Source organism: Chlorocebus sabaeus, chromosome 7 (genome assembly GCF_047675955.1).
Source record: "Chlorocebus sabaeus isolate Y175 chromosome 7, mChlSab1.0.hap1, whole genome shotgun sequence".
NCBI lineage: Eukaryota > Metazoa > Chordata > Mammalia > Primates > Cercopithecidae > Chlorocebus > Chlorocebus sabaeus.
In genome coordinates, this window is record NC_132910.1 from 1,848,768 (window position 1) to 1,866,276 (window position 17,509).

General features: G+C 35.5%; 1 protein-coding gene across 2 annotated transcripts in view; it reads left to right on the forward strand.

Moving 5' to 3' along the window:
- CENPC (centromere protein C) overlaps positions 1 to 17,509 on the forward strand; it is a 74,625-nt gene that overhangs the window by 46,915 nt on the left and 10,201 nt on the right. For both annotated transcript variants that reach the window (XM_007998583.3, XM_007998585.3), the window contains 5 exons: positions 1,826 to 1,879; positions 3,080 to 3,184; positions 4,063 to 4,191; positions 4,790 to 4,885; positions 6,823 to 6,977. In XM_007998583.3, the coding sequence (XP_007996774.3) occupies positions 1,826 to 1,879; positions 3,080 to 3,184; positions 4,063 to 4,191; positions 4,790 to 4,885; positions 6,823 to 6,977 (539 nt within the window). The remainder of the gene's footprint in view (positions 1 to 1,825; positions 1,880 to 3,079; positions 3,185 to 4,062; positions 4,192 to 4,789; positions 4,886 to 6,822; positions 6,978 to 17,509) is intronic.

Consider the following 17,509-nt stretch of genomic DNA (forward strand, 5'->3'; position numbering starts at 1 on the left):
GACAAACCTGACTCCCATTATCCTCAGTATATTTACTTGTTTCTGTGATTCTTTATATGACTCTGACGCTGCCTCCGAGGCCCAGTGTCATAGGAGAATTTCCAACAGAGATGAGACCTCTGCTTGTTCTAGTGGAGACTGCGTGGGAAATTGGATTTTTGGGGGTGGGGGGTACACAGATTTATTGAGGTAGACTTCACATACCATATAATTAATCCACTTATAGTATACAAATCAATGATATGTAGTCATTGACACAGTCGATGTTAGAACGTTTTCATAACCCCCAAAAAGAAACTCCTTTACCCTTTAGTAGCCAACTTTCATTTCCTTTCCCTGGGCCTACCCAATTACTAATCTACTTTTGATGTCTAGAGATTTGCCTATTTCTGACAGGGAAATTAGATGTTAATGATCACTGAAGTTTCTTCCAAACCAACAATTTTATAAAATAACAACTTTTGTTTGTTTGTTTGTTTGTTTGTTTTTGCTTTCATGGACTCATTTGAGAATATGATAAAAGCTCAGACCCACTTTTCAGGGAAAAAAGGTATATATTTCATACAAAATTGTGTTTGCAGTTTTAGGTGGTTCACGGACATTGTGTCCCAGTTGTATATTGCTGTATGACTAACCACCCCAAAACTTAAAGGCTTAATACAATGATTGATTTATCTTTCATGGTTCTGTGAATTGACTTGGCTTAGTTGGGTAATTGTCACTTGAGTACACTCATCAATTTATAGTTAAATGCAAGCTGCTGGGACTGGAGTCATCTGAAAGTTGAACTGGGTTGGACATTCAAGGCAACTTCCTCACTTATATATTTGAACCCAGCTAGAAGAGCTGGGACATTGAGGTTGGCTAAACATCTCTTTTCCTCCATGTGGCTTTTCCATGTGGCCACATTGGGTTTCCTTACAGCATGGTAGTCTTGTGTTAATCTTCATATTGTTGCTGTCTTCCCCTAGACTGAGATCCCAAGACTTCTAGATGGAACCTGTAGATTGTATTAGGACTTAGCCTTTTAAGCCCCAGAACATCATTTCTGTTGCATACTATTAGTTAAGCAAGTCACTAACTCCAGCAGAGATTGAAAGAGAAGGGAACAATATTCTACTTCTTGATACAGAACATTTGTGCATAGAAGGGGAAAGAAGGGATGACACCATCTTTAGGTGCTAGTTACCAAAGTTGAGAACCCCTAAGCTCATTGGCACACTGCTAAATTCAGTACACTTACACTATTTTAGAACTTTGAGGAGAAGTTACAGGTAGTTCATAAATAACATATTAATTATCCATTATCAGGCCCTACATTTTATCCACCAGTGGCTTATTTCCATGAGCAATAGAAAATCTGTGTGGTTTTTTTTTTGTTTGATTTTTAAACTGTTACACTCTTTAGAATAAAAACCAGGGTTTTCCAAGGGAGCGAATATAGTCATGAGTTTTTAGTTTCTGTTTCTGGTTGATCCAGTAAAACCCCTTCCTCATCCCTCTTTTCCACTTGTTTCCAGAGACAGAAACTAAAAAGCATGGTTTCAGGCTGCTAAAGGCCTAAAACAAAACAAAACAGAACAACAACAACAAAATAAGGTGGATTGGACAAGCTTGCGATGATATTCATTCTAGCAAAGTCTAGAGAAATAGTTCTTTTCCTTAGTTTTTATAGTTGAGCAATGAAAAGCAGAAGGAGTAATAAAATATATTATCAGGTCAAACTTTATTTAAAATCCTCATACTGAAATTGACCAGAAACACATTTTAATTTAACATGGAATTAGCAGTCATTTCTTGTGATACTATCTTTTGCATTTTGTAGATGACTCAAAACGATCTAAAGTGATACCAAAGAACAGAATCCATCACAAACTAGGTAAGAATATTTTTCTTTTTTAATATTTTCATTGAGAAAAATACTTTTATTAAGTTTCTGTTTCTAAATATAAGTTACTTTTCTTAAGCAGGAAAAATACGATTACTTGGATTAATTGGCAGATAAATTAAAATTATGCACTTAGTTTTTATGAATTTCGTAGTAAGTCACCACAAGCCACTGAATTAGTCTATTGTCTATTTATAAATCCTATTGCTTTCTCACTTTTTGCCCCATAGTAGGGGGTATGATCCTCCCTTATCTATGAAGCTAGGGTAGATAATTTTATCAAAGAAACTATAACTACCAAAAAAAAAAAGAAACTATAACTACCAGGTAGATGGCTTCCTTGACAGCATCTCCTTCCACTTTAATCCACTTGACTCCTGAACAAAGCAGTAGCTAAGGTAGTAAGTAGACAAAGCTGAGAACTGTGGAACCCATGGAGAGGCCCATGTAAAGATTAACAATCCATAGTTCCCAAAGAGAGATTTGCCAGTCAAGATACATGATAGTTTCCACCTTTCTGTGATGTTGGGTGGCTTTCCATGTTTCTCCCTTTATTTGAGGCTGTGAGTGCTCTTGCATTCATACTGAGAGATTACCAGAAGAAGTGAAGCTTTCTCTCATTACCTTACTCAAGAACTTAGATCTTGTCAGTATTTTGTGGACCTATGTGATGAGAGACTGCTATACCTCTCAATACTTAATGCTTGTCTTGAAGTGAAATGATGAATCAGGAGTAGGGAAAGGGAAATAAAAATGTTCCTGAGCAGGGCTTCAGTATATACAGAGGGGAACATTGAGCATTATGCCTAAGAGCAGTAGGCAACTTCTCATTAGCTTCAGGATAGCTTTAGCAAACAAAAGTAGGTAAGAACATGGGAATTTGAAGATATAGCCAACAAACTCAATTTAGTATACAGAACTTTGCATTGTTCAGATAAGATGAGTGGACATTTAACATTGTCAGCACTGAGTATTATTAAATTTTTAACTGTTTGCCAATTTGATAGCCTGTGTTTCCATTGGCATTTCTTTAATTATTAGCATAAATATATGTTTTTTCTAGTCTTTTGTCTAGAAAAACATTCATATTTTAAAAAATAAAGCATTCATGTTCTGAAAGATAGTCTTTCCACTGCTAAGTACCATCAACTAAAAAACATGTATACACTTTTGTCTGACATCTTTTTATAGTATTGCCCTCCAACACACCAAATGTTCGCAGGACCAAGAGAACACGTTTGAAACCTTTGGAGTACTGGCGAGGAGAGCGAATAGATTATCAAGGAAGGCCATCAGGTAAAACTTATTTATGTTATAATGTCTGTCAATAAGAAATTTGTTTACTGTGTGCCAAACACTACATTACATGTTTATATACATTACCTTACTTAATCATCACCCCCCAAATTTTGATAATAGGATTTAAATTCATTTTTGTCTGATTAATGTAGAGATGCTGATACTTTCTCTTTGGTAGCTGAATGTTATTCCTGTATTATCTGACAAGATTTCTAGTTGCATAATATAAAACATTAGATTAGAACATGAAAAAATTGTAACTGGTAAAGGTAAAGTAGTTTTCATTATTTTTCCTATTAACCATTTTCCATTTTCTCATAGTTTTCTACACAGTAGTGTAGGGTGGGCAAGAGAGTATAGTGTTCATCTTAGAGTTATTTTCTTTCTGATTTTTGTAGAGATGAGGCCTTGCTATGTTGTCCAGGCTGGTCTCAATCTCATGGGCTCAAGCAATCCTCCCGCTTTGGCATCTCAAAGTGCTGAGATTGCAGGTATGAGCCACTGTGCCTGGCCATATTTGTTTCTTTGATGGATATATCTAAGTCAAAGGACTAAACTCATGTGGATTTCTATAAGTAGTTCATTGCTAGCCCCCCTGCTTTTTTTTTAAAGCCTATGCTGATGACTGTTGATTTCAGGCGAGCAATAGGACCATCTAATTATGTTCCATCATCTAATCCTGTTTTATCAGCCTCTGATTTAAGGTGGTAGAGATATAATGAAATTGGTTGGTATTTGTGTTATTTTAACTATTAGCTGCAGACATCTATATTCTTTGGTACTTTGAAAGGAAATATGCCGTATTAAATTTAAGGAGTTTTGTTGCAAGATTTTCTCTTTCCCATGTACATTTTACTTTTTTTGTTAAATTTTAGGAGGATTCGTGATTGGTGGGATACTGTCTCCAGACACAATGTCGTCTAAAAGGAAGGCAAAAGAAAATATTGGAAAAGTCGACAAAAAGTCTAATAAGAAAAGGATCTGTCTTGATAATGATGAAAGAAGTATGAACTTATTTCTGAAAGTAACTTTTAGATTTTATTTTAAATAGGAGTACTTTGAGAAGAAGCTGTTTGCAAAATATGAAATTTAATTCCAAAAACTTCAGAAATAATACCATAGGTAAAATTCATTTTTTAATGTCTACTTTCTTCCAAATGGAAAGTAAGCTAATTTTATTCTTACGAATTATTAATAGCATATTATAAATTTCTTCATGAGTAAATTGCCCAGTCAAATGAAACTTACCATTCCTATGCCCAAACTATGGTTAAAATAGACATTTCTAAAGTATATTATATACCTCTATCTCACTTAGAGATTATGCAGAACATCACTTAATTCATTGATGATGCAAGAGTTTACATGTTAAGGCTTACAGAAAATAGGAAGTTTAGGGTGTTTGCTTTTATATTAAATCATTATGGGTTTTTAAGTTTGAATTTTTGTTTATCAGAGTGATTTGTAAATAGGAAGATACTTTTATGCTTTTAACATTTTTCTTTTATAACTTCTCTATAGCTATATTTTGTACTGAACTTTTTTAGGATTGAGAATAATTTTAAGTAAGTAGTTCATATTTCAATGGTATTTCTTTTGCAGAGACTAGCTTAATGGTAAATCTAGGTATACCTCTTGGAGATCCTTTGCAGCCAACGAGGGTAAAGGACCCAGAAACAAGAGAGATTATTCTCATGGGTAAGATCAGGGATGATATTGAAAATACTTAATTAAACAACTTGTAACAAAACATTGCTTGCTTGATGGTTGGCCTGTCTACTTTCCCTTTCTCTCCCCAATTCTATCAGTGCTAAAGTCCAGAAGAGAGTCTAATTCCAATAAGCAGCCTATATGAAGACAACTGTAGGGGAATATTGATGTCAGACAACTCCAGGGTACATGTAACACCCTGGACTTGTTCTCTGGGGCACAAGTGCTACAATCAGGAATGTTGTCCCCCCCCCCAACAGCGTCTAGGCCTTCTTTGACCAGGAGGACACATGGGAACAGAGGCTGTTTATGGGGAATTATAGGTAGATAGTTGGCAGACTCAAGGATACTCTTACCATGAGGCCAGGCAGGGATCGTGGGTAGGGCACAGACAAACTTTTGGGCCTACAGGTGGCAGTAATGTTACCTGGAATATGAATCCTTTGTGAGGATGACTAACAAGGGCATCAATCAGTTGTACAAATGCCAGGTTTAGCCTTAAAGCTGGTGCTGCAAAGTCCTGGAAGCCTCCTGCTGTGTTGAATAGGTATTAAATATTTAGTCTCTAGCAGGTCATGTAAGATGCCCAAGGGATGGGCTATAGTGGGATAGGAGTTTATGTATTACTCAACTGTTTAACAACCAGACTATATATATATAAAAAAATAATATTTAAATATTTTAACAACTGTTATGACTGTACCATTGAGTACTAAGGGCTGTTTTCCTACATCAGAGGAGAAGTAGGTCAAATCAGAAAGGCGGTAATGGAAGCCGGGCATGGTGGTGGGTGCTTGTAGTCCCAACTACTTGGGAGGCTGAGACAGGAGAATTGCTAGAATCTGGGAGGCGGAGATTGCAGTGAGCCGAGATCATGCCACTGCACTTCAGCCTGGGCGTGCAGAGCCAGACCCTGTCTCAAAAAAATAATAAAATTATTTCAAAAAAAAAGAAAGGTGGTAATAATGGTACTCCTACTTAAAATTTTGACTATGAAAATAGATTTCATTAATATCTTAACATCTTAGCAAAGGTATCTCTATGTAGATTATTTATTTGGCAACAGAGCTTAGAGGTATGGAGTTTTGTTTAGTGTCTTAACTGAAAGCATTGCTGTACTCTATCAAGTTATTGTGAGTGTTGTCAAAAGTTCATTTCTTATTTGTTTCTTGAATCTACTATATATATATATATATATATATATTTGTTTCTATATCATGTAGTCTGTAGGATCACTAACATTCCCAAATATCCTGGGAAACAGAATCAGACGTTGATAACAGAATAGTTTATTAACTATAGATCTGGAAAGGTTTGTTAAGTGATGGAAATTCTTGTAAGTGAGGAAGTAATTTATGAGCGACCATTAGAGCTCTGCTTTCTCACAAAGTTTACCTAATAAAAATTATTAGTCAAGCAGGAAAAAAAATCTATTGGCATGGTGATGATACATTGTGGTTTATGTCAAACTTTAAAAATAAAGAATTCTTTTTTGTATCTCAGATAATTTTATTTTCTGTCTCAGTTCCTGTAATGCTGCCATTCGTATTCTTCAGCTGGTACTAACAATGCTTACTTTTTGCCAGAAAATATTTTAAATAATTTACACACATTAACTCATTGATATTCACAGCAGCTCATTAACATCGAATAGATGAACTTATTATTATTTCATTTTACCAAAAAGGAAATTGAGGCACAGTGAGAGAGAGCTTAAGTTAACTTGCCTAACGTCATGCAGCTTTTAAGACAGAGACAGGATTTGACCTCTGGCATTCTATCTGTAGAGTTAATGATCTGAAATGGCTCTATCTCTCTATGGCAGACTTATATCCAGAAATAACTCTTTATTACATGTATGTTTGTATGTTATTAACCAATATCATTGCTGTTGTTTTATATTTGTATTACTGTTTTGCTCCTAGATCTTGTAAGGCCACAAGATACATATCAATTTTTTGTTAAACATGGTGAGTTGAAGGTATATAAGACATTGGACACACCCTTTTTTTCTACTGGGAAATTGATATTAGGACCACAAGAGGAAAAGGGAAAGCAGCATGTTGGCCAAGATATATTGGTGAGTACTTTTTTTTATATATTTATGTTTCACTATTGGTAGAACTCTGATTTATTGGATTTGATGAGACATTAAAATGCTGTTTCCTCAGAAATGAAATTCTATTACTATACCACACAGAGAAAGATTTTTATTTGTTAAATCTGTTTAGAGTCAACTAACCAACAGTTATTTCACAGTATCTGTTCCCTGCACAGCACTGTATTCTTTTGAGATTCAGAAATGTAAGGAATGTTCTTTACTTAAAAACATCTTAAATCTTAAATATAGGTTTGCAAACAAATCATTAGAATTTTAGTGCTGGAGGGGATTATAGATATTAAATCTAATTCCACATTTCTATGATAATGCAATGGAGAAATAGGTTTAAAGACTTCTTAAAAAATCACTTATATCCCAATTACCCTGATTTGATTGTTACACATTGCATACAGATATTAAAATGTGACATGTACCACAAAATTACGTAAAATTATTATATATCAATAAAACAGTAACCTGAGAAAAAAGTAAATAAAAATGAGTGAGATTATAAAAAAACTACTTAACTATTTAGCAGTAGACTCAGGACTAAGAGCTAGTTGCTTCAATAAGTACTAAATAATATACTATTATATGTAACAATATTACTGGCTGAAGTTGTAATGAGATTCAAGGTCAGTCAGGCTCTGTCTTCTTCTTTCTCTTTATCTCCTTTCTTCCACTCCCATCCCCATTTAGAGACATACACCTCTGCAGCATTGGTCTGTTTTATATGTGTGTGTGTGTGTGTATAGCAGGAATATTTTATATATATATAAAATATTTGTATTCTGAGTTCAAAAATTATAGAATATAAAATTTGAAAAGCACCAAATTTTAAGAATATTCAACATTATACCAACAGTTAAAAAAATATAACTAAGGAACATTTTTCAGTATCTGACATTTCAGGAGTCTGAAATTGTGCTACTAAAGTATCACATTCAGAATGATTCTCTTTACTGACAGACGTAAAGTAAATTCAGAAAGGAGGGAAAAATTGTGAACACCCTTGAGTTTATATTAACAAAGAAGGGCAAATTTAGGCAAGGCAAGGAAAAGATACATATGAAAGTCAAAGATTGTTACTACATCAGTATAGCTAGAATCATGATTTAAAATAATTTAACAATATTTATTAATTCAAACTGAAAATGTTATAGGCCTCCAGTTATTATTATGAGTGAAAATAACACATTTTAAAAGCATAGAATGGTCCCTGTATAATAATAAAATAACTAATAATGAAGATAAACATGAAATATCATCACTGAACTAATAGCAGTTACCTATTAAACTGTAATGCCTTTATTATACAAAAGGAAATTTGAGTAGTAGATGTTTAAAAGTGTGTAATCTGGCTAATATTCAAAGGAATACACATTTAAATCCAAATGACACTTTATAGTTACTGAGTTAATGGAAATTGTTAGAAAAATATTCATACCCTGTGACCTGTGAATCTCATTTCTAGAAATTTTTCCTAGGGAAGTAATTTGAAAGTTCAGAGTGAGGGGTGCTGAACATACGTAGTTATTTATGGAATCATTGATGGTAATTGCAGAATTAGAAACCACTACAGTGTGCTACAGGAAGAAAATGGTTGCATTTTAATTTTGACTTAGTAATGATAAAGCATTCTATGATATAATAAACAGTTATACAGAACTTATGTGTTCCAGGCACTGCACTAAGCACATGAAAATTAGTTTGACATTTTATTTTGAAGAATAGCTGTATATGAAGACCTTTGGGATAAACATTTAAGCAAATATACAAGATAAAAGTTGTTTGTATATACTATCTATTTTTCTAACTAGAATTTAAAAATGTAAATAAAATCTTGAAGAGAATACATATTTTACTGTGTGATTATGTAGTTATTTTAGTTGATTTTATTTCTTCTATATATTACCTTTAACTTTTTACAATGAAAATTAAAGTTGAAGTTTTTTTTAATAAAACTAATATTTTTACGTTTTAAAACATGAAGCACACTTACAAATATATGCTTTTGAAAAAAATAATGAAGAGGACAAGATGGAGAACCAGCACAGGCCATTAACTCTCTTTCAAACACTACTAGAGAATATTTAAAAGAGTAGTAGGTTTATTAAAATCAAACTACAGAAGAATTTACAAATTAATTATGAGAGCTGGTTGTAGAACTTCCCAGGACACAAGAAGGAAATTAAAAAGTAGAAAATATTAAAGTTAAATAATGTAGAGAAGAGAGAAAAACATGCCTAAATTCAAATAATAAGAATTTCAGGCGAGAGAAAAAACCCAATGAAAATATTCTTAAAATTAGACAATGAATGTTCCAGAGCTAAAAAACAAAAAAGTGACAGCAACCTACTTAAAAGAACCAGTTCCTTGGAGGAATGCCTGATTCTAGGCCTGAAACTGAGCTTGGAGTTGATAGCAAACTACTAATCAGAAACCATTAAGATTGGGTCATGTTTCAGCTTCCAACTTGAAGATGCTACCACTGGCTGACTAAGGATATGAAACTTGAGTGTTAACAAGAATAGCTTCAGTAGATTGATATGTATCAATTATATCAATCCATGAATCTGTAAGACTACTACTACTACAACAGCAACAAAAATTTGTTACTGTTGGAGGATTCTAGGAAGCCAACTGACTTTAACAACTGATTCTGCCTTTTCTATATAAACTCTGCTATTAGATAATCAAATAATAGATGAGATGTTTGTTCTTACTAGAATAATATTCCAGCTAATGAGTGAAGAAGGAATGTTTGAGTTAAAATATTATGATTTTGCAATCCCTGATAAGCTATTGGGATCTAGGCATCAAGGCCCAGCTAAGTGGCTGACAGATATCTAAAAAGAATACAACCAGACATTATGTGCCTCCTGATAGAAAAATACAACACTATCCAAGAAGTAATCTTGCCAACCCCATGCCTTAAAAAAGGAAAAAAAAAACCCAAAAGCAAATACAAAACCTGAATCTGGTCAAGTCTCTAGATTTAACTTCCAGGTTACAAGAAATAAAGGGTGGTGAAACCTTTCAAATGATACCTGGGGATATAGTCAGCAAAATCCACCTGTATGAAGATTTTTATGACAAACTGCTTAATGTTTTCAATAAATTAAATATAAGAAATTAAAAAAAAGAACAAGGTAGAACCTAGGGAATCAGGGTTTCTCAACCATGGCACTAGTAACATTTTTGATTAGATACTTCTTTGTTGTAGTGGGAGCTCTCCTGTTTGTTGTAGGATATTTAGAAGCTTACCTGACCTCTACTTATTAGATTCCAGTAGCACCGCTCTAGTTGTGACAGAATCAAATACATCTTCAGAAATTGTCCGTTGTCCCTTAGAGGCAAAATCACCTTGATTGAGAACCACTAATATTGATTGAGAAATTTAAGAAACAGATCAACCAATCACTGTGTGTGGTGCTAACCTGGATCCTGATTCAAAGCAACCCTTGAAGATATATTTTCACTGATGATTGGAAATTTGACTATTAACTAGGTATTTGGTATTAAATATTCATTTTTTAGGTGTGATAACAGTATTGTGGTTATGTTTTTTAGAAGCACTTGATCTTTCAGTACATACTGAAATATTTGCAGATGAATTATGATACTTGGCATTTATTTCAAAATAAGATGGAGTGAGGATAGTAGACTCTGGCTTGGGCAGGTGGTTGGTATTAAGTATTCATGAGAGTTCATCATTCTACTTTTGTATGTTTCAAAAACTTTCTTAATTAAATGTGTACAGAAATGAGGAGAGGTGTGCTTAGAGAACCAAATTGAATAGATGAGAAAAAACATTAGAAAGATATACTTGACTTTTTAGTATTACTTTTGTCTTTTTGATTGAGGGAAATTATTTTTGGATGTAATAAGAACTTTTTTTTATGTCTTACTAAGTTATAAAAATACCTTTGGAACATTTCAGGGGGCTTTTTTCCCCATTTAGGGAGGCAGTATATCACAGTGGTTAGGGAATGAATCCTGTAATCTAAATGCCTGAGTTCAAACCCCAACTCTGCCATTTACATTGTGACCTTGGAAAATTACTTAACCTCTCTGTGCCTCAGTTTCTTCATCCATGAAAAGCTACCAAAGTAGTAACTGTCTCATTAGTGGGCATATACATTAAATAAATAAGAATAAAGTGCTCATAATACTACTTGGTACAGAGTAAGTGCTATATAAGTGCTAGCTGTTATTGTTATTCTGGTATATTATGATCATTGTACAAAGTAGTAATAAAAAAATAAGGAGGCGAATAATTATCTGAGGCAAAACATTCTTGATGGATGTCTTTGTCAGATTGGGCTGCTATAATCAGAATATCATAGACTTTGATCTGTGTCTCTTTTAAGGGCACTGGTCCCATTCCTGAAGGCTCTGCACTCAGGACGTAATTACGTCTCAAATTCACCACCTCCTGATCCCATCACATTGGGGCTTAAGATTCCAGAATATGAATTTTCAGGGGACACACTAATTTCTAACAATGGCTGAATCTCAAAGTTTGAAGGCCTTTTACTGTTTATTTTAGTTGCTCAAAAAACCAGGTCACTGCCAGGATGCTACCTCTGTATAAAGTATGAAATTTGCCATGTTTGAATATGGAAGCCAGCATGATTGAGAGATTTATTCTCTTTTACTTTCTTAATCTTGATGCTTGTTTAACATATGATTTTGAGGGGAATAGGGATTTAGCTTTTTGTTTTCTTTGATTCTTCAGATTGAGTAGTTTGTTGTCCTAAACATGTGACCTTTAAAGAGGCATACATATAGCCTAGGTATTTTTTTAGTGTAGGTGATAATCTTTTTGAGACGGAGTCTTGCTCTGTCACCCAGGCTGGAGTGCAGTGGCGCAACCTCAACTCACTGCAAGCTCCGCCTCCCGGGTTCATGCCATTCTCCTGCCTCAGTCTCCCGAGTAGCTGGGACTACAGGCGCCCGCAACCACACCCGGCTAATTTTTTGTATTTTTTGTAGAGATGAAGTTTCACCGTGTTAGCCAGAGTGGTCTTGATCTCCTGACTTCGTGATCCACCCACCTCAGCCTCCCGAAGTGCTGGGATTACAGGCGTGAGCCACCGCGCCCAGCCTGTAGGTGATAATCTTTACAGTGGCTCTGGAATTTTCATAAGCCAGTAAATAATAAGGGAAAGCAAAAGAAATCTCTTCCTCTATTACAAGGGTCCCCAGCCTTTTTGGCACCAAGGACTGGTTCAGAAAGACGATTTTTCTTCCACAGAAATTGGTGGTGGCAGTGGGAGTTGGCATTAGATTTTCATAAGGAGCACACAACCTAGATTTCTCACATGCACAGTTCACAATAGGGCTCATGTTCCTGAGAGAATCTAATGCTGCTGCTGATCTAACAGGAGTCAGAGCTCAGGCAGTAATGCTCACTGGCCTGCTGCTTACTTCCTGCTGTGTGAACCCATTCCTAACAGGCCACTGCCAGTAGCGGTCCCTGTCCCGGGTTTTGGGGGCACCTGCTGTATTAGTTTTCAGTTGCTGCTCTAACAGATTACCACTATGGGTCACTGAGAAATGGGTCATTAAGCTATTTCGTCTTATGAACATCATAAGATAATATAGCCTACTATAAGCCTAGGCTATATAGGATACCCTGTTGCTTCCGTACTTCATTCCTGTACAGCGTGTTTCTGTGCTGAATACTGTAGACAGTTGTATTTGTGTATTTAAATGTAGAAAAAGTATAATAAAAATATGACATAAGAGATAAATGGTACACTTATAGGGCACTTACCATAAATGGAGCTTGCAGGACTGGAAGTGGCCCTGGATGAGTCAGTGAGTAAGTGCTGAGTAAATGTGAAGGCCTGGGACATTACTGTACACTCCCGTAGACTTTATAAATACTGTAGACTTAGGCCACATTAAATTCATAACAAAATTTTTCTTCGGTAATAAACCTCATCTAACATTTTTACTTTATATCCTTTTTTTTAAATTGTTGTTAACTTTTGGACTCTTTTGTAATATTTAAAACTTAACCATACTGTTCAGCTGTACAAAAATATTCTATTTCCTTATTCTATAAGTTTTTTCTTTTTTTTTTTTAACTTTTAAAACTTTTTTGTTAAAAACTAAGACACAAACAACAAATCACCCTTGTGCTACACGAGATTAGGATCATTATCAGTGTCTTCCACTACCACATCTTGTCCCACTGTAAGGTCTTTGGGAACAATAACACACATGGAGCTGTCATCTCCTATAATAACATTGCTTTCTTCTGGAATACCTCCTGAGGGACCTGCCTGAGACTGTTTCACACTTAACTTTTTTTTATATAAGTAGTTAGAGTACACTCTAAGTTAGTGGATAAAAGTATAGTAAATACATAAACCAGTGGCATAGTTGTTTATTATCATTACCAACTGTTTTGTACTGCACAAAATTGTGTTATACTTTATTTTTTATTTCAATAGGGTTTGGGGAACAAGTAGTGTTTGGTTACATAGATAATTTCTTTTTTTTTTTTTTTTTTCATTGAGATAGTCTCCCTCTGTCACCCAGGCTGGAGTGGCACAATATCGGCCCACTGCAGCCTCTGCCTCTTGGGTTCAAGCAATTCTCATGCCTCAGCCTCTCAAGTAGCTGGGATTATAGGATGTATTAGTCCTTTCTCACACTGCTATAAAGAACTGCCCAAGACTGGGTAATTTTTAAAGGAAAGATGTTTAATTGACTCACAGTTCTGTGGGGCTGGGGGTGCCTCAGGAAACTTACAATTATGGCAGAAGGGGAAGCAAACATGTCCTTCTTCACATGGTGGCAACAAGGAGAATTGGCACACAAGGGGGCAAAGCATCAGATCTCGTGAGAACTCACTCTTATGAGAACAGCATGAGGGTAACCGCCCCCAGGATTCGACTACCTCCCACTGGGTCCTTCCCATGACATGTGGGGATTATGGCAACTATAGTTCAAGGTGAAATTTGGGTGGGGAGACAAAGCTAAACCATATTATAGGGGATAATTTATTTAGTGGTGATTTCTGAGATTTTGGTGCACCTATCACCTGAACAGTATACACTCTACCCACCGTGTAGTCTTGTATCCCTCTCCTCCTCCCACCCTTCCCCCTGAGTCCTCAAAGTCCATTGTATCATTCTTATGCTTTTGAATCCTCATAGCTTAGCTCCCACTTACAAGTGAGAACATACGATGTTTGGTTTTCCATTTCTGGGTTACTTTATTGGAATGATGGTCTCCAACTCCATGCAGATTGCTCCAAATGCCATCCATTATTTCATTCCTTTTTATGGTTGAGTAGCATTCCATGGTACATGTATACCACATTATCTGCTCGTTGATTAATGGGCATTTGGGTTGGTTCCATATTTTTGCAGTCGCAAATTATGCTGCTATAAACGTACGTGTGCAAGAGTCTTTTTCATATAGTGAGTCACTTTTCTTCTGAGTAGGTACCCAGTAGTGGGATTGCTGGATCAAATGGTAGATCTGCTTTTAGCTCTACTAAGGTTTTCCATAGCGGTTGTACTAGTTTACATTCCCGCCAGCAGTGTAAAATTGTTCCCTTTTCACTGCATCCAGGCCAACATCTGCTATATTTTGATTATGGCCATTCTTGCAGGAATGAGGTGGTATCTCATTGTGGTTTCGATTTGCATTTTCCTGATCATTAGTTATTGTTGAGCATGTGTTTGTATGCTTCTTGGCCATTTCTGTATCTTCTTTTGAGAATTGTCTATTCATGTCCTTAGCCCACCTTTTGATGAGATTGTTTGGTTTTTTCTTGCTGATTTGTTTGAGTTCCATGTAGATTCTGGATATTATTCCATTGTTGGATGGGCAGTTTGTGAATATTTTCTTTCACTCTGTGGATTGTCTGTTTACTCTGCTGTTGCCAGTTTACCGATTATTTCTTTGGCTTTGCAGAAGCTTTTTAGTTTAATTAGGTCTCATCTATTTTGTTTTTGTTGTGCTTGCTTTTGGATTCTTGGTCATGAAGTCATTGCCTAAGCCAATGCCTAAAAGGATTTTTCTGAAAAAAAAAGGGTAAAGTTCTGTCCTCAAAAAAAAAAAAAAAAAAAAAGAATTTTTATGGCTTCAGGTCTTAGATTCAAGTCTTTGATCCATCTTGAGTTGATTTTGGTATAAGGTGGCAGATGAGGATCCAGTTTCATTTTTCTACCTGTGCCTTACCGATTATCCCAGCACCATTTGTTGAATAGGGTGTCCCTTCCCTACTTAATGTTTTTGTTTACTTTGTTGAAGATCAGTTGGCTGTAAGTATTTGGCTTTACTTCTGGGCTCTCTATTCACTTCCATGGTCTATGTACCTATTTTCATTTCAGTACTGTGCTGTTTTGGTAACTATATAGTATCGTTTGAAGTCAGGTAATGTGATACCTCCAGATTTGTTCTTTTTGTTTAGTCTTCCCTTTGGCTATGCAGGCTCTTTTTTGGTTCCATATGAATTTTAGGATTGCTTTTTCTAGTTCTGTGAAGAATGATGATGGTATTTTGATGGGAATTGCATTGAATTTGAAAATTTGAAGATTGCTTTGGCAGTATGTCATTTTCACAATATTGGTTCTACCCATCCATGAGCATAGGATGTGTTTTCATTTGTTTATGTTGTCTATGATTTCTCACCTCTTTGGTTAGGTGTATTCCAAATTATTATTTTTATTAGTAGTAGTAGTAGTAGTATTTGCAGCTATTGTAAAAGGAGTTGAGTTCTTGATTTGTTTCTCAGCTTGTTTGCTGCAGGTGTATAGCAGAGCTATTGATTTGTGTACATTGATTTTGTATCTTGAAAGTTTACTGAATTCATTTGCCAGATCTAGGAGCTTTTTGAATGAGTCTAGGGTTTTCTAGGTATATGATCATATAATTGGCAAACAACAACAGTTTGACTACCTCTTTTCTAATTTGGATACCCTTTATTTCCTTCTTTTGTCCGATTGCTCTGGCCAGGACTTCCAGTACTATGTTGAATACAAGTGGTGAAAGTGGGCAACCTTGTCTTGTTTCTGTTCTCAGGAGAAATGCTTTCAACTTTTCCTTGTTCAGTATGATGCTGGCTGTAGGTTTATCATAAACGGCTTTTATTACCTTGAGTTATGTTCCTTCTATGCCGATTTTGCTGAGGGTTTTAGTCATAAAGTGGTGCCGGATGTTGGCAAATGCTTTTTCTGCACCTATTGAGCTGATCATGTGATTTTTGGTTTTACTTCTTTTTATGTGGTGTATCACATCTATTGACTTGCATATTGACTTCTCTATGTCTTTTGGAATCGTTTCATTGGATTGGTACCAATTCTTCTTTGAATGTCTGATAGAATTCAGCTGTGAATCCATCTGGTCCTGGACTTTTTTTGTTGTTGACAATTCTTTTATTACCCTTTCACTCTTGCTGCTTATTATTGGTCTATTTAGAGTTTCTATTTCTTCCTGGTTTAATCTAAGAGGGTTATATATTTCCAGGAATTTATCTCTCTCTTCTGATAGATAAATTGAATGTCTGATAGAATTCAGCTGTGAATCCATCTGGTCCTGGAATTTTTTTTTTTTCTTTTTTTGAGATGGGGTTTTGCTCTTGTTGCCCAGGCTGGAGTGCAATGGTGCGATTTCAGCTCACTGTAACCTCCACCTCCCAGATTCAAGTGATTATCCTGCCTCAGCCTCCCAAGTAGCTGGGATTACAGGTATGCACCACCACACCTGGCTAATTTCGTGTTTTTAGTAGACACGGGGTTTTGCCATGTTGGCCAGGCTGGTTTTGAACTCCTGACCTCAGGCAATCCACCTGCCTCTGCCTCCCAAAGTGTTGGGATTACAGGCATCAGCCACTGTACCCGGCCTGGACTTTTTGTTGTTGTTGACAATTCTTTTATTACCATTTCAATCTCATTGCTTGTTATTGGTATTTTCAGAGTTCTTTTTCTTCCTGGTTTAATCTAGGAGGGTTGTGTATTTCCAGGAATTTATCTGTCTCATCTAGGTCTGGTTTGTATACATAAAGGTATTCATACGAGCCTTGAATAATCTTTTGTCTTTCTGTGGTATCGGTTGTAATATCTCCTATTTTGTTTCTAATTCAGTTTATTTGGATCTTCTGTCTTCTTTGTTAACCTCGCTAATGGTCTGTCAATTTTGATTATATTTTCATTTAGTTCTACCAAATGGCTTGATCTTTGTTATTTCTTTTCATCTGCTGGGTTTAGGTTTTGTTTGTCCTTCTTTCTCTAGTCCTAGTTCCTTGAGGTGTGACTTTAGATTGTGTATTTGTGTTCTTTCAGACTTTCTGATGTAGGCGTTTAATGCTATGAACTTTCCCGTTAGCACTGTTTTTGCTGTATCTTAGAAGTTTTGATAGGTTGTGTCACTATTATTGTTCAGTTCAAATAATTTTTAAATTTTCATCTTTATTTCATTGTTGATCCAACAGTCGTTCAGGAGCAGATTATTTAATTTCCATCTGTTTGCTTGGTTTTGAGCGT